At 46.8% G+C, this 27,694-nt stretch overlaps 2 protein-coding genes across 12 annotated transcripts in view; one reads left to right on the forward strand and one right to left on the reverse strand.

The window, feature by feature from the left end:
* Positions 1-10,124, reverse strand: part of PRR14L (proline rich 14 like) — a 19,372-nt gene extending 9,248 nt beyond the window's left edge. The window contains exons 1-4 of one of the 3 annotated variants that reach the window (XM_033075489.2): positions 10,084-10,124; positions 8,376-8,853; positions 7,243-7,324; positions 4-6,292 (exon numbers count right to left, since the gene is read on the reverse strand). In XM_033075489.2, the coding sequence (XP_032931380.1) occupies positions 4-6,292; positions 7,243-7,324; positions 8,376-8,810 (6,806 nt within the window). In that variant the 5' untranslated portion in view covers positions 8,811-8,853; positions 10,084-10,124. Of the gene's footprint in view, positions 1-3; positions 6,293-7,242; positions 7,325-8,375; positions 8,854-9,019; positions 9,807-10,083 lie in introns of those variants that run through there. The other 2 variants (XM_033075491.2, XM_033075493.2) reach the window with 2 other exon arrangements.
* Positions 10,125-10,303: 179 nt separating this feature from the next.
* The window catches only part of DEPDC5 (DEP domain containing 5, GATOR1 subcomplex subunit), a 42,274-nt gene continuing 24,883 nt past the window's right edge, over positions 10,304-27,694 (forward strand). For 4 of the 9 annotated variants that reach the window (XM_033075532.1, XM_033075538.1, XM_033075536.1 and 1 more), the window contains exons 1-22: positions 10,454-10,637; positions 11,192-11,309; positions 12,026-12,113; positions 12,792-12,838; positions 13,108-13,193; positions 13,962-14,045; positions 14,598-14,647; positions 15,153-15,222; positions 15,547-15,625; positions 16,557-16,618; positions 19,819-19,888; positions 20,299-20,371; positions 20,520-20,623; positions 20,924-20,998; positions 21,181-21,315; positions 22,581-22,642; positions 22,735-22,808; positions 23,297-23,366; positions 23,799-23,835; positions 24,251-24,371; positions 25,408-25,631; positions 27,177-27,380. In XM_033075532.1, coding sequence (XP_032931423.1) covers positions 11,252-11,309; positions 12,026-12,113; positions 12,792-12,838; positions 13,108-13,193; positions 13,962-14,045; positions 14,598-14,647; positions 15,153-15,222; positions 15,547-15,625; positions 16,557-16,618; positions 19,819-19,888; positions 20,299-20,371; positions 20,520-20,623; positions 20,924-20,998; positions 21,181-21,315; positions 22,581-22,642; positions 22,735-22,808; positions 23,297-23,366; positions 23,799-23,835; positions 24,251-24,371; positions 25,408-25,631; positions 27,177-27,380 — 1,873 coding nt within the window. In that variant the 5' untranslated portion in view covers positions 10,454-10,637; positions 11,192-11,251. Of the gene's footprint in view, positions 10,395-10,453; positions 10,638-11,191; positions 11,310-12,025; positions 12,114-12,791; positions 12,839-13,107; positions 13,194-13,961; positions 14,046-14,597; positions 14,648-15,152; positions 15,223-15,546; positions 15,626-16,556; positions 16,619-19,818; positions 19,889-20,298; positions 20,372-20,519; positions 20,624-20,923; positions 20,999-21,180; positions 21,316-22,580; positions 22,643-22,734; positions 22,809-23,296; positions 23,367-23,798; positions 23,836-24,250; positions 24,372-25,407; positions 25,632-27,176; positions 27,381-27,694 lie in introns of those variants that run through there. The other 5 variants (XM_033075534.1, XM_033075539.1, XM_033075537.1 and 2 more) reach the window with 2 other exon arrangements.

The raw sequence follows: 27,694 nt of genomic DNA on the forward strand, positions 1-27,694 counted from the left end.
TACCTGTTCTCGAAGCCCACACTTGGCTGCCACTTGCAGTGATTGGAATGGAGAGGAGTGATTTCAGAAGGACGGGCAGAAGGACCATGCTGGCTCCATATGGACAAAACCCTGCCCAGTGAGTATGGCAATGAGGAGACGAGGTCATCGGATACACACCTTGGGTACCTGTCCCCTTTCAAACCCTGTGCCAACTGCGATATAAATAGTCTCTGGATGGTAGGAATATGACTGGTTAAGTTTCTTCTCCTTGTCCAAATCCTGTAGCATCCAGAGGAAGAAAGTGCTAACACTGTGTGAAGGCCAAGCATGGAACAACCTCCTCTTCTTCCAGCTACAGCATTTCTTCCAGGGTCAGGATGAACAGCAACAGTCCTGGGGGTTGGTGTGGAGTGAGAGGAACGAAGCTCATTATTTACACTGGAATCTTCCTTGAAAGCTGTTGAATCTGAACAGCTCTGAGACAGGAGAAAAGACAAAGTCCACTTTGAAGCTGGCGTTTCTCTGACAACTGGGCTGTGATGTACAGAGGAGTGCTGGGATGTAATCCCTCTGAGGTCTGTCACAGGACTGGAGTCCAGTTTTATGTGAAAAGAAACTGGGAAAACTGAGGGGTCCAAGAAAGAGGTTGGAGGCTTGTGGCTTAAGTCTGAAGAAGATATTTTGGTAGTTTCTGCAGGATAAAGTGCCAAAGGCTGAAAGCTGAACATCTTGGTGCACCGGCTGCCAGCCCAGCGTGAGTGTACGTTCCTGTTAATGCAAGAAAAGGCTTCCAAGAGATTTCTAGATCTACATTGGCTGTACCTGTCACCCACTGGAAGAATTTCAGAAGAATATGGCAGAGGTTCTAAGTTATGGCTGCTTTTGGCAGGGGCCAGGAGCTTACTGGCCACTGCAGACAACTTGCTCAATAATGCTGGTTCTTTGGTACATTTTCTAAATTTCAAGCTGTTCAACAAACTGCACCTCTTGGCCCTCTGCCCTCGCATATGCGCAAATCTCATGGCCGTTTCCTTTTCCACTGTTGGTGGTTTATATGGAAAGTACAAAGACTCCAGAAGCGTGTTTTCCTGTTTAGGGAATATTTCCAGGGGAATCTCAGAGAAAGATGAACTTCTAATTTTTTTTATTTTTCTTACGGTTTTTAGCTGATACAACGTGGGAACTTTTTTGCACGTCCTTCCAGGTTGTATTTTTAATGGAAGAGGTCCTCTTAGTTTATTTGTAGTTCCTCTTCGTTTATTTGTAGTTCCAAAGGCACCAGGGATCCCATCACACTCTAAATTAAGGTTCAGGTTTTCCATTTCTGAATCCTGAGTCTTCAAACACTGTGAACTAATAAAATCTGTGGTAATCTTTGGCCTTTTAACTTCTTGTAAAGTGCTACATAGTTTACTTTCACTGGCTCTTACAGCACAAATCTCCTCTGAGGCGCCTCCAAACTTTGTATCTGTAGATGTCATCAACTCAGCTGAAGAGCTGCCTAAGAGTTCAGACCTGAGCGACATACTTGGTTGCTGTACGACTTTTGCTTTCTCCTGATGTTCTAACTTCTGTTCTTGTTGTGCTTTGCCCAACTGATGTACTTCCACCTTTCCATACTTCCTTTGTTTAAGCACTCGACATTCCTCTATTTGATCAAGTCTTTCTGAACCGATAGCCCCATTTTCCTCATAAACTGCATGAGTTGGTACTTTGTCCTGGCCTTCTGTTACCTCCTCTACATTATCTTTGTTTCGTGCACTTAATTTGTAAGGCACACACACTTCACTGCAAACCACACAGTTTGGGGATGGTTCTTTGCGACTGTCTGATAGTGTGCTCAGAGGTGGAGAAAATGTGGGCGTTGTATCATCCTGCACTTCTGGGACAGCCTCTGTGTCAGATACAGCTCCAGCCTGACAATCATGCAGAGTTCCTGAAAGTACACTGGTACCTCCTGAGTTTGGGAGCTTTGTATCATTTTGTCTTTCTTTTTCTTTTGAAAGATCAGTTCGTTTAGATCTTGGCATTTCTTCCAAAACCTTTCCATAGTTCTCAGTCCTGGGGGAGACTATTTTGCTACCAGACTCTTTAGAATCTTCCAACAAGGCCCATGAACAATGCTTGGGCAGTCTTCCTCTAGGGGCTACCTCTTTTCCTATCGTTTCTTCTACACAGGTATTCTTAAACTTCTCTTCACTGGGAGGACTTTTTGGTGAGCTCATGTCCATGTCTTTCATGGTTGGTGTGCAAAGCCCCTCATCTTTCAGACTTTCCTTGCTATGGGCACAAACTTTTGAACTCTTGGCACCATACAGAGAGCCAGCTGCTGGTTCATTCCCTGAAGATGGAACCTCAATATTGCTGGATTTTCTCTTAACGGAAATTGTTATAGAAAGGATTTTTGTCATTGAAGTATCTTTGCTAATATTTTTGTCTGAAGATGAAATATCTCTTTGTGTACTCTCAGGTGACATACACAGCTTTTCTTTCTCAGGCAGAGATATGTGAGAATTCAGAACTGACAGAGTTTCTGAATCTGCCTGAGTCTCAACACAAGATTCTTGGATCTCAAACTTTTCAGAATGGGATGCATGAATACCCCTTTGAGCATCAGTTTCTTTACCAGGCTCGAAAGTTAACTGTGGGCAAGTGTTATTTAAGATAGGAGTTATACTCAGACTTTCTCTGTTTTCCGTATCTGAAAGCACATTTGTATTTTCTGGCTTATCTGTATTTTTACACTTCTCTTCACCAGGAGAACTTTTTGGTGAGCTCATGTCCATGTCTTTCATGGTTGGTGTGCAAAGTCCCTCACCTTTCAGACTTTCCTTGCTATGGGCACAAACTTTTGAGCTTTTGGCACCATACAGACAGCCAGCTGCTGGTTCATTCCCTGAAGATGGAACCTCAATATTGCTGGATTTTCTCTTAACGGAAATTGTTATAGAAAGGATTTTTGTCATTGAAGTATCTTTGCTTATATTTTTGTCTGAAGATGAAATATCTCCTTGTGTACTCTCAGGTGACATACACAGCTTTTCTTTCTCAGGCTGAGATATGTGAGAATTCAGAACTGACACAGTTTCTGAATCTGCCTGAGTCTCAACACAAGATTCTTGGATCTCAAACTTTTCAGAATGAGATGGACCAATGCCCCTCTGAGCATCAGTTTCTTTACCAGGCTCAAAAGTTAACTGTGGGTGAGAGTTATTTAAGATAGGAGTTATACTCAGACTGTTTTCTGTATCTGAAAGCACATTCTTATTTTCTGGCTTGTATGAAAGACTCCCATGAATTGATGAAATGGGCAGAAATTGAGCACTAATTGTATTTTCCTGGTTCTCCATCAACCACTTCATCTTTGGCAAAGATTGCTGCATTTTGGTTCCTGCAAACACCAGCTTTGCTTTCTCTTTTGCACGTTTGATAAAACGAGCCTGCTGTGAGCAATGTGGTTTGTCATCAGAAAAGTTTTCTTTAAGAATTCCTTTATTGTTTCTTTCACATCTGTTCTTACGTTCTTGTAGTCCAATTGTCTTCTCTTCAATTAGATCATTGATGGAGTCCACGTATCCTGAAGAATCTTCATTTTTCACACCAATTAAAGAACCCAAACCCATTACATTCTCTGGCAGAGTTCCTTCAAACCTGGCTTTCCTTGCAAATTTACAGTCTAACAGAGGCAGGTCACCGTGACTGGGATCAGTTTCATCTCTTCCCACAGAACCACTCATGGTTTGTAAGCCAGTGTTTGGTTGGTTGATTAAACTTTCTGAATGTTGCTCATTGCCCAGCACTGGGGCATCAGACTCACTGTGACATGGATGAAGCTGATTTCCTCTTGGACAAAGGGTCTCTTCTGTTTGCCCAGCATGTTGTGTTGGAACATTCATGTTGGCAAGTGCTGGGTGTGGATCACAGGTTGAAGTCCTACACTCAGAGGGATCAGCTGTGAGCAATGGCATTTCTTCCTCACATGTGCCAAGTTCTCTATTCCATGGGCCTAACAGAGAGTTGTAAAATCCAAAATTATGACCACAAGTGTTTTTGTTCAAATATTTGACTAATAGCTGCTCACTGGTCTTATTTCTCTGATTGCCTTCAGGAGCATTTGGGCAATCCACAGCTCTTGTTTTACCAAATTGATCTGTCTGGGAAGCACACATGCCAGTCTGTTCATTTGCCTCATCTCTGTCACAAACAATTTCACTGCCCAACACTTTACAACGATTAAATAGTTCCATAACCTCCCTATCCTTGTTTGAAATCTCATCTCTTGCCAAGGTAACAGCAGACTTCTCTGCAGTATATGCTGAGCAAAACATGGATTTTCCTGTGGGAATGTCATTTATCCCATGCAGAGCAATACCTCTGTTGCCCCAGTCATTTTCACAAAGAAAAGATCCCCGTGCCAAAGGAGCACGTGCTCCTGGAAAGATGATTGCCTCTTTACTGTTATATCCTGATGAAGTCTCTCCTTCCAAATTATAATTTTCTTCAATCTTATCAACTTCAACACCAAAGGAATGACTGTTCAGGAAAACTTCATCCACATGTGTACTCCCTGATAAAATACAGGAAGTACTGGCAGCTGTACCCTGTTTCTTTATATTCTGATTATTACAAATCCATGTGTGACAATTTTCATTTTCTAAACCAGTGACCACTCTTTCCGTATTTCCTGCAGAAGATTTTATGTTCATCTGGGATACTCTGCTTGCTGTTTTAGGGTTATCAAATGTCATGGAATTTACAGAAGACATGAATTTGTCTTTATGAAGCAAAAGTTCAGCAACTTGTTCTGTTGTTGCTCCAGAAGAACCAATTAATTCTTTTCTAGACAGATTATCCCAAGCCTTATCCCTGCATGAAACTTCATTAGCAGTACATTGAAGACACTCATTATAATAAGGTTCTCTTGATTTTTGTAAAACAGGAGGTAGATTTACATTTAGTGTATAAAACAATTTTTTTTTGTTCCCAGTGGATAAGCTGTCATTAGTATCAGCTTCTGCAGCTCCAGCTAAACCATCAGCCAATTCTTCTGATGTATTGCTCTCAGTTTCCTTTCCAAGCAGTTGTGCCTTGGGTGAGTCGTTTTCTAGCTTGGTACTAAGATCAAGACAGCTGTGGTTACTGAGAGGAGGAATTTTATTGGCAGTATTATAAAAGCATATGTCTCTCTGCCCAGTTTCACAGGAAGCAATGTTACTCCTTTCCACCCACAAACGATTTTCTTTGATATCATTCTTGCATGGGTCACTGACAGAGAATTGCCACTGGTCCTTTTTCAACTTACCACCTTCTGATGGGAATATTTTAAATTTTTCTTTTGAGACATTCTCAGGAGATGAAGCAACAGAACTAAAAACTGGAGAATGATAGTGCTCAGAATTAGAAGCCTCTTGAGCTTTATGCCAGCTACAAATTTTAATGTTATCTCCCACAGCAGTTTTTCTCCAGACTTCAGCAGCCTCTTCAGATTCAGAGCTGTATGATTTTCCAATAGTAGCACTTAATTCCCTAGGATCAGTTTTTGCACTAGATAATCCTTTGTTCCTTACCACTGAGATCTGCTCTACTGGTACAGATGTGCGGGTTTGGTTTGCTAAAAACCCAGTTCCACGATCATAAAGAGTGCGATGTGTGATGTTTTGGGGAAGGTACTTCTGGGGGGTTTTGTTGATAATTCCATGAACTGCAGAACTGCTTTCTACCGGCCTATTTCCAAAGTCCAGATAACAGATGTTGTTCAGAACCGGACATAAAACTTCAGAACTTTGTGTGGAGAGTGTTCTACAGCTTTCTGCTGAGAACAACTCATGGGGTACATTTTGTTCAGGTACAGGACCCTTAAAGAAGTCATTTTCTTCATCCTGCTGACAAGTCTGGCAATTAGCAAATGACATACTGAATTCATTAAGAGAATTTTGTCTGGGTAACTTTTCTTCTCTAATCTCCAAAACAGATACACCTTTCCCTGCTGTTCTCAATGGCATGGCAGCATGGGTTTTTGACCCACTATAGTAATTTTGTTCTTGTGGATGATTTGCAGCTGCTCCAATGTCCATGACTTTTAAAGGCTCTAAAAAACCTAAGATGCTGGTTTCTGAAACCCCAGCTCTGGCCATGACTGTGTCTACATCTGGGTATTGATTGCTCTCAGGTGGAAGACCTTTACTCACTCTGTCATTCCTGTATCCTGCTTTACTAAATATCCTAGTCCCATCAGCCTTCATACCTTGTACTTCTTCAGTGAGCTTTAGCAGAGTTTCAGCTGTCACCTGAACATTTGCTTGGTTTTCTTCTGCATAAGAAAAAAATAAAGCACATCAGAACCATATGCTAAATTTAGAAGGCATTCAGCTTATTAAGTACCTTTTGTTGTTGTACACAACACTCTGTGCAGTGTTGGTTCTCTTAAAAGTGAGAATTGATGCTAACAATTTTACTAGAAGTCTTTAGAGGAAAAAAAAATCAACTCCACCACAAAGCAACAAAAACAATCCTTTTCAATACAGACATTCCCATGAGCAGCAGGCATCCCAAGTCCTGTCTATTTCAGATTCCTCTAATATCAAGCTAGGTGAATGCAGGTCTTGTAACTTAACACATAGGAAGGCATGGCCAACATTATCTGTAACACCAAAATTCAACATAGCCTGGAACTTTATCTGCTCCAGCCTAGAAATATATGGCTGTGCATTGTGAGGCCATTTCCATTTCTTCTTCCTTGAAGACATGTCTATCAGTAACTCATCCATAGGAAAACAAGACATATCTGCCCAAGCAATTTGGATTATTTTTTTTCTGTAAAATCACAAAGAAGGTGCTAATTTTAAAAAATATAGTTACTGTAGAATATCTTCATACTCAAACCTTTACAGGGAATATATTTACTCAGATTTCTGCAGATCTATTCTTTGTTTTCTAGTAAGCACCAAGACTAGTTGGCATTTGTCAGCTAAACACAAGTTTAGGAAATGTAAAACATCTGCTATTAACAACCTCTTCTGCTTTGGAAACAAATAACTAAAACACATCTTCTGCAGAAAAGCTCTTTAGGCAAGTGCATACTCTGCCAGGAGAAAGTAAAGCATTAAGTTTTGATATTGGTATAGTTACACAGGGTAATACTTACTACCATAAAACAAAATAAATGAGCCATCCCACAATCACACATCCATTTTAAACCAACAATAGATAACTGGGAGAGAAGCAGGGGCTGGGTAGGGATGTACAGCTAAAATAAACTACCTGTATTCCTCAGAGATCCTGCAATTTCAGTGCAACAGGTTCTCAAAGATTTTCCCCCTTGCTTGTTTAAGTGAGCATCCTCCTGGAACAAGACAGAAATAGCAGTGGAAATGGTTAGATTTTCTGAGGTGTGTCGTGTCTCAGGGACTGCATCTGCTCAGCTGGGTTAGTTCAGAATGAGAGATTCACTAAGAAACCTCCAGCCTTGGCCAGAGGCAGCCTTGCATTGCAAGGGCTTCACAAGCACTAAGGATGTATCCCCAAAACACCCATATTTGTATTTTCTAGCAATGAAGTCTCCTGACAGGCAGCTAAAATGTAAGTACATGGCTTAAAATGCAAATTGTTGAAAATTGGAATGAGAAGAATAATCCAATCTGCAAGTCAAGTTCACACCTCTAAACCACCACTAGACTTCTAGGAAGATATGGGCATTTTCTGCTCTATTACAACTTGCCTTCTACATTCCTTGGCCTCAAAACCACAAACTCAGGCACAGATGACCTAGGTCTGCCAGCAAAACCACCAAACCATGCTCCCACAACCAAATTACCTGCATTTAGAAATACATGAAAATTCATGCAGAAAACTGAATGACTATAAAGAATAATTTTCATTTCACAAAAGTGATAAATCAGTTTTAAAAAAAAACTTCCAATAAAGCTATCAAATTTTAGAATTAAACACACAAATTGTTTTAGTACAATGCAACACCCAATAATTAAGATAAAACACTCAGCTGTGCATCTTGTTCTGTTCCATATCTGCCTTACACCATTCCAACAGTATTTAGGCAAGTGAAAACATTGATATTTAAAATACTGCTGGTCTGCTGAACTATAGTCTGATTTTTCACTGGACCCACAACAATCCAGATAGTGACACACACACACCCTGGACGTGTCCAAGGCCAGGCTGGACGGGGCTCTGAGCAACCTGGTCTGGTGGAAGGTCCCATGGCAGGGGCTTGGAACAAGATGACCTTCAGGGTCCTCTTCCCACCCAAACCACTTTATGAGTCTATACCAAAGACATAAAAAAGGTCCAGGAAACCTACTGCCAAACCCACTGCCTAGTGACTCTATCCCTAAATTCAAATTATCACACAGAGACTCATTTCTGCATTCACTTACTTGTTCTGACCAACTTTCCCCTAGAGTTAAAGGACAATATTCAGCAGCTTGTGCCTCTTCATCTTCTTTCTGGTATCCATCACTAGAGCAGTCCAGTTTCCTTAAATGTCTTTTTCTGCTTTTTCCTTTCTCTGCAAGGTCTCCAGCCTGTAGTAATCCTTCAGGAAAGGACTGTCCTGGCCCATGAGAAATCACCTGGAGCATATCACCAAAATCCTCTGTTTTCTGGCAAAAGTTTCCTACAGCAGAAGTCCATGGCCCATCCCTGTGTGCCAGCACAGGTACTGGTCCATCAGATTGTGCATCTAACCCAAGGCCGGGCCCTGGCACTGCCATGAGTTCTGTGGAGATGTTCTCTGACAGTCCAGGGTACAACTCCTCTATTACAGCAGACATAGAAGAATCAAGGAGAGACTCCATCCCAGATGAGAGCATTAGGGCTGCTGAAGGTCAGTTGCCCTGAGTTTTTCAGTTTTTCCTAAAAATAAAAGTGATGTTAATTCAACGTACATTGGATTAACCATAGAGAACCCTGAGCTGGAAGGGACCCTTGAGGACCACTGAACTCCAACTCCTGGACTAGATTAAAAGGAAAAGCTTAATTCCTCAAGATTCAAGTATATATATTTAAGAAAAATACTTACAATTATGTCTTTAAGAACGGTGCTGAGAAACATTTGAGTATCTAAGGAAATGCTTCATGAACAAAAGAAGAGTAAAGCCAAACAGAGATTCCCAAGCCTCATTTTCACATTCAGACATCTCCCTACATATTTAACCACATCTTCTGAAAAACCTGAGAGGAGGTTATAAAGCAAGTCACTGGGGCTTGTATCAGACATTCTCCTCCTTCGCTAAAACTAAAGCATCGTTTCATTTCCTGGGGTTTTCATGAGTTTCTAGTCTTTGGAAAAAAGCTCCAACTTTCCTTCACATTCTCTGCCTCAAACGAACGCTTTCTAAGCCATCAGGCACCAGATTGTGCTTCAGCTTCTCTCAGGTGAGCAGCCGACACGCAGTACAGAGGATGCTTTATGCCAGGACACAGCCCCGGATCCTCTTCGGCCCCGAACCGAGGCCGCCGCTTTGTGAGCACGGCACAGGAGCTCCAACATCGCTCCTTGTGGGCACCGGGAAACCCCGACGGGAAAACGTCGCCGTCACATCGCTCCTGGAGGCTCACGGACAGCAATGGGCTAAGCCAGAGCTTTAGAGGAGCATCAGCTACTCAGTTTACCACAGCACAGGCTCAATCAGCCCTTGGCTCTCTGCTCCTGAAGCAAGAGCAGCTTGTACAGAAACAGCTGAAACTCGCACCAGCCTCCTGGGACCACGCGGGGCCACTCGTCCCTGGACAGCATCACCCTCGGGCGATGCCCGCGAGCCCAGCCGCGGCAGGACCGGGGGCGACCCTTTCTTCCGAGCGCCGCAGCAGCACCCACGGACTCGGTCCCGCGCCCCGCTCCTTCTCTGCGGCAGCAGCGCCCGCACCGGCCGGCTCCGAGCGTCCGCAGCCTCCGTGCGGCAGCGGCAGCGCACCGGATATCGCCGCTCTCGGTAATTACACAACCGCCGGTGTCTCCCCCGCGCGGGGCAGGGCCCCGCCGGCCACTCAGACCCGCTCCGACGCCCAGCCGGCGGCGGCGGGCGCAAGAGGCGGGTCCTGGCAGGGACACCCCCGCGCCCGCCCCGCGCTCGGTGTCGTTACCTGAGCGGCGGCGGCGGCCGCCCCGCTGTGCGCGCCCTCCGCGCCGCGCCGCGCCGCGCCCCGCCTCGCGCGCATCACTTCCGTATCCGGGGCCGGCGCCCGGACCCGGTAGCCGTTGTTGTGGCCCCGCCTCCGGCAGGGCTCGCCCCGCCCCGCATGGCCCCGCCCCCGTGCCGAGCCGGGATCCCGCCGGTCCCGCCCCCATGGGCGTGTCCCGGCAGCTCCTGCCCGCGTTGGCGGCGCGGGTGTCACGTGGCGCGCGGCCCGGACGCGGAAGTGCCGCGCGGGACCCGCGGGACACGCACCGGCAGGTCAGGGTCCTGCGAGCAGCGCCGGGGCTGCGACGCGCTCCGCTCTGCCGTGTCGTGGCACGCCTGGTCCCGGCCGCGCTGTACGGGGGCTGGCTCGGCCCGCGGTCGCTGTGAGCTGCACGGGGCTTTAAGGCTTCCGAGCTCCCTTCGGTCCGGGCTGCGCCGTTTTCCCCGGTGTCCTTCCCCCGGGGCTCTGGCGGGAGCCGCCGCGCTGCTCGCTCTGTGCTGCTGCTCTCCGTGCGGGTAAGGACCCTGGCGGGCCCGTGGGCCGGCCCGGCCCTCGCCGCTGCTCCGGGCAGGAGCTCGGGTGTCTCCATGGGCTTCTCTTTCCCTATAAGTGAGCGGCCGAGTGGACGCAGTAGTTCCATAGCTGCTTAATGACCGTAAGCACGGTAGCGGGCTGTAGCACTCGGGTTTGTTTGGTCTCCGCTCTTTGTGGAGTCCCCGGTGCTGCTCTCCCGGCTGGCAGCACCAAGCGGTGCTTCTTTCCAGACCCGCGTCGATTCCGAGTTAGTCAGTTTTAACAAATTTTGGGTATACAGGGTTTTTTTTCCCCACCACGACTCTGTAGCTCGGTAATTGACTTTCTGCCAAGCACATCTGCGAGCCCAACCCTTTAATGTATTTGAAAGCACACGTTTGGATCCCTCTCTCCTTGTACCTGTAGCTACCCCGCACGCTGCTCTGTCGCGCTGCGGTGAAATCGGCCAGGACCAACGTGCTGTGTTCACGTGCAGAATGTACACAATCGTTTTGCATTGACACGAGATACGTGTTTGCTTTCGTTTCTGTGTTAGATATGCAAGATGCCTTTAACCGTCTTGGCTCGAAGCGTCTGAGAGGAACTGGAGCTCACGATGAGAACCAACAAGGTGTACAAGCTCGTCATACATAAGAAGGGCTTTGGAGGCAGTGGTCAGTATCTCCTAGCTCATAAGTGTGAGACCAGCACTCACTTAACTGAAAGCAATTGTTTTAGCGATCATTTTAACAATAGAGTGAAGATGGAACTTTGATGTAACAAGCAGTATTGCCAGCCAGAGTTTGGAAAGCTCTTTTTAATAACAGGATACAGCAAAATAAATGAATGTTTATTGGAAGAGACCAAGATCATATCTAAAAATAAAATTGCTTTATTTTTGCTTCCTCCCCTTTTGTTGCAACACTTTTTTCTTAATCTGGTGTTTCAGTCACTCTAATGAGTGACATACGTGTCAGTGACTTATGACTGCACATAGATGTGTTTCTGAGCACTAATAACAGTGCCACTGATTGGATTACTCCCTACTTCTAGACTTGAAGCACGTTGATAAATCTTGTTTAAATTCTGTTGCTGTCTACATTCCTGCTGGTGTTTGTTGTCTGAAAAGTACGGAAGATGATTCTGGTTGCCTAAACAAGGCACAGTCTTTTGCTGAACACTTAGTTTGTGAAAGTTCTGTTATTTGAATTGTTTGTGCCTGCAAAAGTGGCTGAGTAGCGACCCTGGCATGTGAATAGAAAGCATTTTGCTGATGCATTCATCTTGGTTTGGTGTATTTATGCATGCTGAGCTGCTGTATGCAAAAACATGCAGTGTCTGTGTTTAGTATACATCTGTTCACTGCCCTCATTTCATTTATGTCTTGTAGATGATGAACTGGTGGTGAATCCTAAAGTGTTTCTTCAAATCAAGCTGGGAGATGTTGTGGAAATTGCACATCCCAATGATGAATACAGGTGAATTCTCTTTGCTGGTATCAGTGAGGTTGGAGCACTGGAAGGATCTGTTCATGTCTGGTGGTTTCTAGAGTGAGAGGCTCTTAGGGCTGACATAACTTTGCTTCAGGATGCTGCCATGATTTTTTTTCTGCATAAAGAGAAGTAAAGAGGTTAACTTTACCAAGAGTGCTTCCTTAAAAATTTATGGAATTCTTTGTGTTTGGTGTTAGTTTGCTGATCTTTCATAGGCCAAGTAGCACCTGAATATAAAATATAAAATCGACAATGTCTGTATCCTCTTCCTAGATCTGCTATTACCTAAGGATTATTCTTCTATCCTACAGTATATCCTAGGTAAAATTAAAATTATGTGGCCTTGTTGTATGAACCTGTTTGTACTTCAGACTGTATCTGAAAAGCAACAGTGCCCTTGTGTGAGGATCTAAGTTCTTGTGTGCCTGATTTCCCATTTGTAGTATCATCTTTGCCTCAAGAGTACCTTATAATTATGAAGAGTGTCAAGAACAAGACAGGGATAGGTGGAGAGGATGATTTATGAAGCTTTCTAGAAAATATTAATGTTTCTCTTTGACTTATCCTCTGGTCCATGTTACTAAATAGTTTTGAGTATGTGATTTACCAGAGAGACTGTTGGTATCTCAACTTGTGTACCTTTTTTTCTCTTCTCCATGCTAGTCCCCTGCTTCTACAAGTGAAGTCACTTAAGGAAGATTTGCAAAAAGGTAAAACTCTAGACTTATGCACAGTAAAATCATGGGAAGAGTGACATGACTGGGCTGTACCAGTGATTGGCTAATGTGTGTATTTTAACTTCAAAAGAAAATCAATGCTTTGTCTGTTTAGCAAGAGAAGGATTAGAATTTTAACAGAAAATGGGCAGTTAGTTCTAAATCTGCTTTTGTTTGAGTAGAATGAGTATAGTTTAAGCAAAATTGGCTTTTTTGTCCCAACAGCATTCACTTCTCTTCTTACTCTCTCATTCTCATGGCAGAAACGATCAGTGTGGATCAGACAGTTGCACAAGTGTTCCGCCTGCGGCCCTACCAGGATGTCCATGTCAATGTTGTTGACCCAAAGGTGTGTGGTTTTGCCACTTGTTTCCATCCCATTCCATCAGAGCCCTGTGACTTTCCATCTACAGTAGTCTGGGGAAAAAACAGCATTTATTTTTATTGCAAGTCTGTTGGAAAACTAGTCTTCTTCACTAAGAAAATGAGCCTTAGAGTTTTGAATTATTTGTTGGTTTGTTATGTTTCTTCTCTCCCTAACATCTCTGCTCTCTTTTTGAACTCTAGAAATGTAGACATTTCACATATTTTTAAATTTGAGCAATTCACAAGAACCAGGCACAGTAAAGAAAAACAGAAAGTGGCCTAGTCAAAAGAAGAGCCGTGGTCTGGATTTGCATTACATGATACTACAGAGCCTCTTGTAGAGAGGCATTTCCTGTATATGTCCCAGCTATTAAAAGAGCTGCAGTCAGAATTTACATTCTGCACAAGACAAAAATCTGCAGGAAATGAGGCTTCCTTAATGTAATGAACAATGGCAGTAATTTGTTTTAATTCAGCTTCCAATCTGCACTGAGACTTGTAGTACAGATTTAGTCTTTGGGCTTTTTCTGGTCACATTGTGCAACATTTTTCAGCTCACAGTAGTTGAGGTACATGCACAACTTTGGATTTATTTGTATGGGCTTCCACATTATCTTGCAGTTTTGGGGACATTGACTTACTTTTGAATGGCCTTTCTTTTAATTGATTTGGTTATTAAATAAACAGATTGGTGGGCCCTACTTAAAAACAGCCAGTAAAATCTAAGCAGTGTTTTTCATCTGTTTCCCAGGAGGTGACCTTGGACTTGGTGGAGCTGACATTTAAAGATCAGTACATTGGCCGTGGGGATATGTGGCGACTGAAGAAGAGTTTGGTAAGAGTTTGGTTTCCTGAGGACCTTGTGCTGTGACTGGCACATCAGAATTAGAGAAATGGGTGTAAATGTGTTGTAGAAAAACAAATCCCATCATTTCCTACTCCACTGCTGTAGTGTTGATTACTGCCTTGGGTATTGAAAATGCTGTTGAGTTTTTTTTGCTTATGTTCTGAATTTTAATGATTTACTACATTTGGAAGGAATTGAATCCAAATGTTTTTCAAGTAGAAGTATGCTGAAGTGTCCCCTCTCTGAGAGTACTTAATAAGCAGCTATTAGAATATCGTCTGTCTGCATCTCTGAAGTGCAGTCTTTGGCTCCTCTAAGAGCAGTGAATTAGGCAAATGATCCCAGTTAGAGTTCAGCTGTGTTCAAAGTGATTTTCTGTTGTCTATTACAAGGTTCTGTGGGCTGAGCTATTAGTAAGTAACTACATGGAACAGATTTTGTGACTTCTGTTGTGAAAATCATGTTTGAGTGCAAGTGGTTTTTATGCACATTGTTCTCACTCTGAGCCTGCTCTTCTAACACGTAACTCTTCTTTCCTAGGTCAGCACATGTGCATATGTCACCCAAAAAGTCGAATTTGCAGGTATCAGGTCAGTGTCTCCTCTGAGGGCTTACTGTTGCTTATTGCTTTAGCTTCATGAGTTTTAACTATCCAACTGGAGACTCCTCTTTGAAAAATCCTTCATGTTTCATTGTTCTCTTGCTCATCTACAGGTTTTGGTCTGCACCATGGGGTGGGGGAAGGCTTTTATCTGATTGGGGGTAAAAGAAATTAATAGTAGGGCAGCCAGCTACCCTTGTGGGCTCTGATGAAGGCCAAATAATTTTCCTTTTATCTCTTAGAGTATTTACCTCCTGCTTCCCAAGCTGTATTAATAGTTCAGAAGGGATTACTTCAGTTGGTTTTGGGGTGACACAGGGACAAGGAAATGTGCAGATGCAGAAGGAAATGGCTGTTTGACGTATTTTGGGTTAAACATCAGATTTTAACCAAATAAGTCATCCTTGAGTGTAGATTTTGGTGCATCTCTTACTTGCTCAAGTACTGATTCTCTAACCTTCATATTTAAATATTCTGCACTTCTTTTCTTCCAGGGCCCAGGCAGGTGAACTGTGGGTAAAGAGTGAGAAAGTCACTTGTGGATACATCAGTGAAGACACCAGGGTAAGAGTTCAGGAAAGGGGGAAAGCAGCCTTTCCCTTTCCCTTTCCATTTCCCTTCCAGGTTTTTCATAGTTCTATCTTGCCTGCAGATTTGTATGGATCATTGGAATTTGCTGTATTATAAGGTGAAGAATGGCAATAAGTTCAGGACAAGGAATTATTATTAAACCTATTCTGTTGTGCTGGCAGCACTAGGAATGAGTTGTTAGAGGGGAAATGCCCTGTGATGGAAGGGGCACAGTTGTATAAGTTGCTGTTAACCTCTTCATTTGGGCCTTATAATGAATGTTCCTGGTTTTAAATAAGATCTTGCATTCCTTTACAGGTGGTCTTCCGCTCCACTTCTGCCATGGTTTATATTTTTATCCAGATGAGCTGTGAAATGTGGGATTTTGATATTTATGGTATGTAGATAACAGACCTGCCTGTGACTGGATGGTAGCAGCTGTCCTTTCTGCCCCTACTAGAAAACTGCCACTGCTGTTTTTTTCTGCCACTACCAGCAAACTAAAATATCCTGCTTTTGGCCTAAGCAGTGCTCCAGGGTGTGTTGTGATCTTTCCTTAGATCCTTCCTTCTGTCCCTGCCTGTGCCATCTTCTTTCTGTCTCTGTAGAGCCTGGGTACCATTATCTCAGCCACAAAATCACTCTGAGCATTGGAAAGGTTTTTATAGATATGAACATGTTGAGTGATGAAGGCAGGTGCAAGTTTTTGCATCCTGAAGTTAGAATTGTGTGGAAGTCCTGTGCAAAGAGGACCTTGATGTTTTAGATTTCTCTTGGCATTGGCTTACTGAGGAAGTGCAACCTGTCTTAGCCCAGCTTGAAGTTGGTAACTTCAGCTGGAAGTGTTACAACTTTAGGCATTAAGAATGAGTCACTTCTCTGTGTCATCCTATTTTTTTTTCTGGCTTAATTCTTTAGCAAACCTCTTGCCACTTCCTTTGACCATGTGTTTAGGCATATGGAACTGGGCAACTAGTCAGATCAGATCTGGCAGGGGATCAGTTGTGCATTCTATGCCTAAAAGACAGTACAGATGCTTTCCCTGCGTGCTGGAAATCTGTTTAAAAAATGAATTAAAGGTCAGATCCTCTGGCAGTAAGAGCCATGTTTGCATTCTCTGAAAAAATGATGCTTTTTAATCTTCTTATCGTAAAACAGTCATGCTTTTTAATCATGTTATCATCTTATCTTAGTGATATTGCCCTTTATTATGCACACAGCTACTTGAATTTTAATAAAGAAAATTGTTGTAAAATTGTAGGGTTAGATATGCCCCATAGTTGAAATAACTATTGTTATTTGATGCTTGGGAGATTTTTATTTTGCAGGGGATCTATACTTTGAGAAAGCTGTGAATGGTTTCCTTGCTGACCTCTTCACAAAATGGAAGGTAAATAGTTGATTGATTTCAGTTTTAATTTTTTTTTTCTGGAATTGTTAGGGGCATCTGTCTGAACAGTTACACATCAGAATATTGAATTGCTGTGGGTATAAACAAACTGTGTCAGCTGTCTGTTTTCTTAACAAAAATCTTGGCAACTACAGAGAGGAACTTCTTTAGAGACTAGTGGAGAGTGCTCCTGGTAAATGTGATGAGGCCAAGCAGCACAGAATCTGCAGGACAGACCATTTTATTATTTCAGAGAGGCAGATGGAGGACTATGCAGATCCATTAATGCAACAGTCTAGGTTTTATTTAGTTACAGTAATTTCACGACCATAAGGCGCACCGGACTATAAGGCGCACCCCCCGGGAGCCGGCACATTTTGCAACTTTGTAGATCAGATAAGGCGCACCGGTCTATAAGGCGCACCGGGTTTTTTTTTGCAGCGAGGCTCCGACCCCAGCTCCTCCCACACGCTTGCTGGTCGAGGCCCCGCCTCAATCCGGCAGCCATTGGCTCCCGGGCCTGCCTGTACCCGGCAGGGCCGGGCTATGCCCACCGCCGCTCCGTGCAGCATCCCCAGGGCCCCGCTGTTCCGGGAGTTCCCTGGCGCTCCGGGTGACCCAATGCCGGCAGGCTTGCCCCGTGCCGCCGCTGCCCCGATTCCAGCTGCTTGCCCCCTCCCCGCGTGGCAGCCGCTCCGATTCTGGCGGTTTTCCCCCTCTCCGCATGGCGGCCGCCGTGCTTCTGGGGGTTTTCGCCCCACCCGCGCGGCGACCGCCGTGATTCCGGGGGCTTTCGCCCCCCCCGCGCGGCGGCCGCCGTGTTTCCGGGGGCTTTCGCCCCCCCCGCGCAGCGGCCGCCGTGATTCCGGGGGCTTTCGCCCCGCCCGCGCGGCGACCGCCGTGATTCCGGGGGCTTTCGCCCCCCCCGCGCGGCGGCCGCCGTGATTCCGGGGGCTTTCGCCCCCCCCGCGCAGCGGCCGCCGTGATTCCGGGGGCTTTCGCCCCACCCGCGCGGCGACCGCCGTGATTCCGGGGGCTTTCGCCCCCCCCGCGCGGCGACCGCCGTGATTCCGGGGGCTTTCGCCCCCCCCGCGCGGCGGCCGCCGTGCTTCTGGGGGTTTTCGCCCCACCCGCGCGGCGACCGCCGTGATTCCGGGGGCTTTCGCCCCCCCCGCGCGGCGGCCGCCGTGTTTCCGGGGGCTTTCGCCCCCCCCCGCGCAGCGGCCGCCGTGATTCCGGGGGCTTTCGCCCCGCCCGCGCGGCGACCGCCGTGATTCCGGGGGCTTTCGCCCCCCCCGCGCGGCGGCCGCCGTGTTTCCGGGGGCTTTTGCCCCCCCCGCGCAGCGGCCGCCGTGCTTCTGGGGGTTTTCGCCCCACCCGTGCGGCGACCGCCGTGATTCCGGGGGCTTTCGCCCCCCCCGCGCGGCGGCCGCCGTGTTTCCGGGGGCTTTCGCCCCCCCCGCGCAGCGGCCGCCGTGATTCTGGGGGCTTTCGCCCCGCCCGCGCGGCGACCGCCGTGATTCCGGGGGCTTTCGCCCCCCCCGCGCGGCGGCCGCCGTGTTTCCGGGGGCTTTCGCCCACCCCGCGCGGCGGCCGCCGTGATTCCGGGGGCTTTCGCCCACCCCGCGCGGCGGCCGCCGTGATTCCGGGGGCTTTCGCCCACCCCGCGCGGCGGCCGCCGTGTTTCCGGGGGCTTTCGCCCCGCCCGCGCAGCAGCCGATCCGATCCCTGCGGCTTTCGCCCCCCCCACGCAGCAGCCGATCCGATCCCTGCGGCTTTCGCCCCCCCCGCGCAGCAGCCGATCCGATTCCTGCGGCTTTAACACCCCCCGCAAGGGAGCCGTCCCAATGTCGGCGGGCCGGCCCCGCGCGGGGGTGGCCCCGAAGCCGGCGGGTCCGCCCCGCGCGGGGGCGGCCCCGAAGCCGGCGGGGAGGCCCCGATACCGGCGGGTCCGCCCCGCGCGGGGGCGGCCCCGATGCCGGCGGGGGCGGCCCCGATACCGGCGGGTCCGCCCCGCGCGGGGGCGGCCCCGATGCCGGCGGGGGCGGCCCCGATACCGGCGGGTCCGCCCCGCGCGGGGGCGGCCCCGATGCCGGCGGGGAGGCGCCGATACCGGCGGGGGCGGCCCCGATACCGGCGGGTCCGCCCCGCGCGGGGGCGGTCCCGAAGCCGGCGGGGAGGCCCCGATACCGGCGGGTCCGCCCCGCGCGGGGGCGGCCCCGATGCCGGCGGGGGCGGCCCCGATGCCGGCGGGACGGCCCTGCGCGGGGGCGGCCCCGATGCCGGCGGGGAGGCCCCGATACCGGCGGGTCCGCCCCGCGCGGGGGCGGCCCCGAAGCCGGCGGGTCCGCCCCGCGCGGGGGCGGCCCCGATGCCGGCGGGACGGCCCGCGCGGGGGCGGCCCCGAAGCCGGCGCGTCCGCCCCGCGCGGGGGCGGCCCCGAAGCCGGCGGGGAGGCCCCGATACCAGCGGGTCCGCCCCGCGCGGGGGCGGCCCCGAAGCCGGCGGGGAGGCCCCGATACCGGCGGGGTCGGCCCCGATACCGGCGGGTCCGCCCCGCGCGGGGGCGGCCCCGATGCCGGCGGGACGGCCCGCGCGGGGGTGGCCCCGAAGCCGGCGCGTCCGCCCCGCGCGGGGGCGGCCCCGATGCCGGCGGGACGGCCCTGCGAGGGGGCGGCCCCGAAGCCGGCGGGGAGGCCCCGATACCGGCGGGTCTGCCTCGCGCGGGGGGCGGCCCCGAAGCCGGCGGGGAGGCCCCGAAGCCGGCGGGTCCGCGCCGCGCGGGGGCGGCCCCGATGCCGGCGGGGGCGGCCCCGATGCCGGCGGGGGCGGCCCCGATACCAGCGGGTCCGCCCCGCGCGGGGGCGGCCCCGATGCCGGCAGGACGGCCCGCGCGGGGGCGGCCCCGAAGCCGGCGCGTCCGCCCCGCGCGGGGGCGGCCCCGATGCCGACGGGCTCTCACTTCCGGGGTGGCAAATGTTGCAACTTTGTAGATCAGATAAGGCGCACCGGACTATAAGGCGCACTTCCGGTTTTGGGGGGAGATTTTAGTCAAAAGGGTGCGCCTTATAGTCGTGAAATTACTGTACCTTTGTTTCTAGGTGTGAGGGAACAGAGGCTGTTACTATATGTGTATATACACAATTTCCACCAAATATGACTATTAAGGTTTTCTTTTTGCATTTGTTCTTTCTGGACAGGAGAAGAATTGCAGCCATGAAGTGACAGTGGTTCTATTTTCAAGAACATTTTATGAAGCAAAATCTATAGGTATGCAAATTCTCTATTTTCATGTTTCCACTTTAAAACTTATCTTCTCTTGAAAGTTGGTCACAGGCTGACAGGGACTTTTTTTTTTTAATTGCCATGTTCAAAGTATTCTCCATCAAGCACAGTGGGTACACAGCTATTGTTATGAAAGTACTGCAGTGCAAACCTTACATAGAAGAATGTTGCAAATTTTCCTCATCATATTCAAGCTGTCATATTAGTTTAAAAGCAGTTTTTATATTGTATAGGAGGTCTGATATTTCTCCAAGTACTTTAGTTTTTGTTTGCTTGCTGGGGACTTTTTTGGGTTTTTTGTTTATTTTTAATGGAAATAGCAGCTTCTTGTTGGAAAAGATGAGTCATTTCTATACAAGAGCATGAGATAAGTTATGCTTTCCCTTCCATTTCAGATGAGTTTCCTGAAACACATCGTGCATCAATTCGGCAGGATCATGAGGGAAGATTTTATGAAGATTTTTACAAGTATGTTTTCCTCCCAATTCTGTTCACCTCTTGTCCCACAGTGCAACCTGATGCACCCTTTTGTGCATTTCTTTATAGTTTGTTCATCCCTTCTCACTTCCCCTCATAGCTTCCTTTCCTGGGCCTCATCAGGCTGTGTTTTTTTTAGAGTTGTAGTTCAGAATGAGAGGCGGGAAGAGTGGACCTCCTTGCTTGTGACCATTAAAAAGCTTTTCATCCAGTACCCTGTGTTGGTACGACTCGAGCAAGCAGGTACAAAATCCTCATTTCCCTGCTTCTATCCTTTGCTCTCTCTCTCTGTTTTTATTTTTAATTTTTTTGCTTGTCAGTAAACTATCCAGTTTCAGTTGGAGTCTGGTATTGTGCTACTTAGTGTTCTCTTGGCTGGGCAATTTGCCTTGGTCTTTCTGTGGAACTTATTAACATCAATTTTGCCCATAATTTTTGAATTAATAGTATTTAGATGTCTTCTTCTGTGTGTTTTTTATTATGTAAAGTTAATACACAGGAATGATGATTTTTTTTTTTCCCTCCTTCTGAATGCTTTTCCAGAGGGCTTTCCTCCAGGTTACAATTCTACCTCAGCACAAGGGAACTACCTGGAGGCTATAAATCTTTCATTCAATGGTAAGTTACGAGCGATGGGTAAAATTATACAGGGGAAGAACCATTAAAGCAGCTGCCAATAAATAGCTGTGGACTTCTGTTACTTTTTCCTTAACACTGTGAAGAGGAGGGGGATATTAGGTAATCACTTGCCTTGCTGTGGAAAGAAACATTTTAAAAGTATTGCTGCATTTTGTCTGCAGTGTTCGACAAGCATTACATCAACCGCAACTTCGACCGCACGGGGCAGATGTCGGTGGTGATCACCCCTGGCGTGGGCGTGTTCGAGGTCGATCGGCTCCTCATGATCCTCACCAAGCAGCGCATGATTGACAACGGTAAATAACTGCCTGCAACCTCTCTGAAGGGAAACACACGTTTGGGAAGGGCAGGGGAAAAGTGACAATGGTAAATAACTGCCTGCAACCTCTCTGAAGGGAAACACACGTTTGGGAAGGGCAGGGGAAAAGTGACAACGGTAAAAAACTGCCTGCAGCCTCTCTGAAGGCAAACACACGTTTGGGAAGGGCAGGGGAAAAGTGACAACGGTAAAAAACTGCCTGCAGCCTCTCTGAAGGCAAGCACACGTTTGGGAAGGGCAGGGGAAACGTATCTGTAAGTTGTGTGCTCCGGGAGGAGGGGTTACAGCTGCAAGACTTGTGTCTGCACATCATATCGAAATTGGAACGCTAATCTGAAAGAAATTAGGATTTTAGGTAAAAGTTAGAAGAAACTGGGCTTGAGATAGTTACCTGAAACTTCAATAATTGATTGCCTGTCAATTCATGTTTGCTTAGCTGTGCTTGCAATGGGAAAGGATGAAACTAGTAGTTAGGTCCAAAGAAAACAAACAATTGCAACCAGAAACTCATTCTTTGCAAAACTGGAGTTACCCCAAAAGCCATTTGTATTGTAATTAATAGAAAAGGTCAGGGTGAGGAAGACTCACCTTACTTCCTCCTCTTAAGACCTCTCCCCACAAGAATGATCCCAGACTTAATTCAAGAAGCCAACCATGCATGCTTAATAGCTATTCAAGCTAATTACCATAGGAAGTTGGGATGGGAGGAGCTGGTATTATGAATATGTATTTGTACCTTTTGTCAGTAAATAGACTCTGTGACCACCTGTAATTTTGCAGTGCATATTAGGGGGCTTCCCCACGCTGCTGCCCAGTGCTGAATAAACACACACTTTGTAACTTTAAATTGTTAGAGAGTCTTTTGTCTGTCACAGTTGAGTATCAGTGTTAGACCAATACTCATATCTTGGTAAATCAAAATGAGCCCATTTCAGAGTACTTACAGCATTTAGTTTATTTTGTTTGTGGTAGAGAACCTCACCTGTCTGTGCAAACCTTTCTCTTAAAAGATAATTTTGCACAAATTGCATCAGTTTAGAAAAACCATTTCTTATATCCCCACAGGTACTGTTGGTTTGTAACCATACCATGGGACCGCTAGCTACCATTTTCAGTATTATTGCCTGTTATAATATGATGTGAATACATATTGTGTCTTCAATTCAAATTGATGGTCTGTTTTGTCTTAGCATATTGGTCCTGCTTGGTCAATAGCTGAACTCTACTGTTGTCTGTTTACAGGGATAGGTGTGGATTTGGTGTGCATGGGAGAGCAACCCTTGCATGCTGTACCACTCTTCAAGGTAAGGCTGCCTTCCCTTCTCTCTGTTCCTGCTACAAACCTTGCTCATTTTGTGACTGGCTGGGTACAGTTACTTCTGAATTACTCTTACAGCTCCATAATCGCTGTGGTCCTGGTGACTCACGAATGGGTGATGACTACAATATCCCACACTGGATAAATCATAGGTAGGTGAATTCTATCAGCTTTTACTAAACACTTCTGCTTTGCTTTACTCTTCATAATCTCTTGAATTCCCTTTCTTCTTTCCTTGTGAAGCAAAGGAAATAATATATTACTCTTGTAGAACTCTGGTCACTAATGCAATCTAACAGAAATGACAGGGTTTTCAAACAGCTGGTGGGAATCACTACAGTTGTGTGGATCAGAGTTGTGTAAATGGCACAGTGGAAGTGTATGTGTCTCTGTAGAAAGAGATAATGAACTGGGCAATGCAGGTGTTAAGCATATTAAGAAGTGTCTAGACTGAGGCTGTACAAGTATCAAAGCTGTGTCTTTAGGTTCTCTCAACCATCCCTCAGTGTTTTCCATACTTTTTTTTGCACAGAAAGGTATCCCATTTTCTCTATCCAACAGCTGACTCTGGATCCTGGTCTGTTTACTGTGTAGCAAACTAGCTGTGGGAGTTCTTAAAGCCACACTTTTTTCTTTTCAGTTTCTACACATCCAAAAGCCAACTCCTGTGTAACAGCTTCACTCCACGGATCAAGCTGGCAGGAAGGAAGGTGGGAGTCTTTCTGATTTATATTTTCTTACTAGCTTGTCCAATACCTCAAGCATCACAAGTATTCCATCAGCTGGAACTAAGTTTCTGTGTTAAAAGGCTGTGAAAGCAAAGCTGCAAGGTTTGTTGTAGGTATTGAGAATGAGGGACTAGTTTGTAGATCTTTTCTTTCTAGATAGAACTGGGTGAGAAATGTTTGAACCCCCATAAAAATTAGTTTGTGACCAAGTATCAGTATTTAATATTTCTGAAGTTGTCTGGCTGCCTCACTGAGTCAGCAAGCTAAACTTTGTCTGCTTGGTCACCACTGGGGATGTTTCCTTAGAACATGCTGACTGATTCCCTTCCCTCTGTCTTTTCTGTTACTCTTTTTTTTTTTTTTTCCCCTCCCCTTTTTTGGTCACTTCATGCTTCCCTTTGTTGGACCCTCCAGCCACTGATGGAGAAAGCGAAAAATAATCGTGATGCCTGTAAGTAATTCTGTTCTGGAATGATCTGTCCCACTGACTCCCAAACTGACAAACAGCAGTAACACAATGACACTTCAGCACAAGGAAGGGACAATTGCTACAGAAACCATCGTACCCATTTTTGACTATTTCCTGTATCTGTTACTCAGGATGCTAATGTTCATGTGCCAGTTGACTTCTTGGCAATTATTCATTTAGTGTTTAGGATGTGTGGGAGAAAGACATTATGGCCTCAGCCAGCCTGATTCAGAGGCACCAACTTTGATTATTGAGCTGCTCGAGCTGCTCTGCTCGTGACACTTTGGGATTTCTTTTGGAGTAGATACTTTCCTTAGGGGTGAGAGGTGGATACTCTGACTTGAAGATCTTGAACATTCTTAAAAGACATTCCAGTGCTGTATGATTTTTATTTCAGCATTAGGAGCTCCAAAGGATGCTGAGAATGCCCTGCCTATCCAGGTAGATTATGATGGCTATGATGCCCAGGTGTTCAGACTGCCAGGCCCAGCCAGAGCCCAGCGCTGTACCACTTTCAGGTGAGAGCCTTGGGAGTGCACTGGTTCTGGAAGCATGTTGTGTGTGCTGGATACATAAAATACTTGGAGAAATACAAGGAGAATTGGTCTTCACATGTTCTCAGTTGAACAAAAAGCTTTATCTGTACCTGATCTTCATGACTGGTTGTCTGGTGTTTTAATTCTAAAATAATATGTGGGGTCTAGGAAAAGGCATAAATATATTTTTCCCTTAAAACTTTAATTTTGTTTGAAGTGGAATAAAACTAGTCTTCCTAGCAGATTTTTCAAGAGGACTAAGAAAGTATTTGCACATTAAACTTGCACAGAGTTGAAGAAATAGATTGTTTGATGCACTGCTTAGTAACTGGTGAACAGAGTGGTGATGAATCCTCCCTGAAAATGATGTCTGTCTGAATGAGAGAAGCAGAAGAGCTCGGTGCAGATTCTCAACTATTCCATTTCCTTTTGTATAAGGAGAAAGACTGATTGTTCTCAGGTCCTGGCCAAATTCATTGAATAAACTAAATTTCAGTGCTTTTTCAGAAATACGGGTTTGACAAGCTTGCTTTGAAGTACTTTTTTACTTCTCTTAGTAGTATTGCCTAACTCAGAGCATGTGGACTCACTTGTTAATATGTTAATTTGAGCAGCCTGTAGGAACCCATGCTGAAAGATGCCAGCACAATTTAAATAGTTCATAATTCCAAGCAGTTTCCCTATAGCTGCATGTTCCTGGCACTGTAGGCTGAGGTCTGGTACCTACCATGGCACATCTTTGGCAGGTTGGTGGGGTGTCTGTAGGATTGCAGAGGGAGGTGAGCAGGCCCTTTCACAGCTCTTGTACCAGAACTGTTGCAATGTTCTTGTTGTGCTGTGTGATGCACAGAGGAATAAATGACCCAAGCAGTCAAAAAATATAGTGATGGCTTCTCTGTAATGCTTTTCTTTAGTTCACCTGCTGAACATTGAGTCTTTTGCATGCCTTGTGCCTGTTCCAGCCCCCTGACAAGCTGGGGATTAATCAGTGTTTCCTGTCACTTGGCATCCCTCTCAGCAGGTCGGTGAGGGAGAGGGAGAGCCGCACGAGGAAGAGCTCCAGCTCGTACGACGTGTCGTGCAGCCCCTCCCTGCAGAGCCGCACGCTGCCCCCCGAGGAGGTGAGGAGCCAGGCTTCTGATGACAGCTCTCTGGGCAAGATCTCCAACATCCTGATGATCCCACGGCCTCACCTGCACCAGTGTGAAGTCAGCAGCTCCTTGGGCTATACCAGCACCAGAGGTCAGCCTGGGGCAGGTGGGAGGGTGCCTTTGGTGGGGAGAGAAGGGGGAAGTTTGTGTTGGCCACTGCCAGGCCAGTACACTGAAGATGGTGCTTGTATTGGCACTCATGGTACAGCATTTCCATAGCTCTAGGTGCTGCTGGGTGTGCATTCTCCCTTTGTCATCCTTGTCCAATTCCATTGCTTTTTTTTTAATGGCTTGTCCTAAATAGAAGTGTCCTGACACTGATTTGCTCTTTTCCCTTGCCTATTGCTTTCTTTAGTAGTTGACTGTTCTCCTGTGCCTGTCTGCAAGTGTGGACACACAAAAGGAACTTGTATTATCCAGGTCACCTATAATCTGTCAGATAGGAACTGGCCTCAGCAGTGAGCCCTGGGGGACCCTGCTTATAACATTTCTCTGTGGGGATTTGTTGTCATTAAGACTCACTTTCTGGATCCTTCCTTTTGACAATGTACTGTTGAGCTGTCTCACTGTGTTAGCAGTGTTGGCACTCCCCTTTTCTTCCTTTCCAATTTAATTTTGTTCTCAGGCAGTATGCAGTATCTTCCACAAACCCAGCTCATTTCTAGCTAAATTGTATTCCTCCTGCAACTGCTTCATCTTCTATAAAATTATATCCCTGAAGGCTTTTCATGGTTTTTTCATGCCATGCTGTATGACACTGCTACCATATTCATCCTGTCACAGAATTGCAGTTACTGGTGTGGAGTTGCTCTCACATACTGTACTTGGCATCACATCTACCATTCATGTTTTCCCCTGCTGTCAGTAAATACAACTCTTTTCTTTCTTTGGAATTTCTGTTACTCCTTTAATTTGAAGGATAGTTGTGTGACCCAGCCTAAGGTGTTCAGCAGGATGAGGATATCTGTGGATTAGGACTGGCAGGGAGGGAAGAGTCAAAGAAACTGAGGTTTTTCACATCTTTCACAGTGTAGAATGATAAATGAGACCTATCCTTCTCTTCAGAATTTCCACTTGTTGGGCAGAGTAATTGCTACTTATCTATCTGGTATATTTTCCTCTCCTATTTCTAAAGAACTGCACTTCTGTTCTACACTGAATAGTGACAACTAACTGGTATCTCATGGAGATCATGTCCTGTGTCTTCTGGGAGTAATCCCTGATTTCAGTGCTCAGATCTGAGTGTTACAGAAGAGGCATGTGTGCAAGGCTCAGCTATGGCTTCTACTGTGTCTTTGGTACTCATTGTGAAGTTTGTTATGTCAGTCTTTTGATTTCTCAAGAATTTTCAAAGGTAGTTGTTCATAATTGGCTTAGCAAGTGGTTTCTTCATGGATTCATTTAGTAGAAGTTTACAGTTGACAGCAGTGCTGTAATGGGAGATGGGGTAATGCTTTTTCTTGTTTACATCATAACTTTCAGGCTGGATAGAAATTGCTTTCAGCTTCTCTGCCTGCTTATTCCTTTAGGTTTCCTCATTTCCCCTTACCCTGGGCAATCATTATATCCCCGAGCAGTTAATTCCCCGGTGCTTGGCTGCTGCACGATCTCACTGTGGCTGGGCTGTGTTTTGCAGATTTCCTGGAGAACATGCTGGAGTCCCAGCAGCGCGACTCCAGCGCGCCGGGCCGGTTCCACGTGGGCAGTGCCGAGTCACTGCTGCACGTGCGCCCGGGGGGGTTCGCGCCCCAGCGCGCCCTCATCAACCCCTTCGCCCCGTCCCGCATGCCCATGAAGCTGACCTCGAACCGCCGGCGCTGGATGCACACCTTCCCCGTGGGTGAGCACCCCTCCCTGCCTCTGGGACTTTGTCCTTGTGCAGCACAAGAGAGCCACTGAGAGTGATCACTGAGAGTGGCCACTGAGAGTTCCGGTGTTTTCAAGTGCTCTGCACGCTGCACTCATTGGTTGTATGGCCTGAGCAGTCCTCTTTTGGGAAATACCTCTGGTTGCTAATGAGCAACAGGTCCAGAGAAATTCTCTGTTGAAGGGAATTGTAGCTACAATTTGGGTTGATTTTCTGATGCTGAATTGTCTGCATTATTGTTTAATGCCTTGTAAGTAGGATCCCCAACATGTTTTTAAAAATATTTT

The sequence above is a fragment of the Catharus ustulatus genome, chromosome 18, assembly GCF_009819885.2.
Source record: "Catharus ustulatus isolate bCatUst1 chromosome 18, bCatUst1.pri.v2, whole genome shotgun sequence".
NCBI classification, from domain to species: Eukaryota; Metazoa; Chordata; class Aves; order Passeriformes; family Turdidae; genus Catharus; species Catharus ustulatus.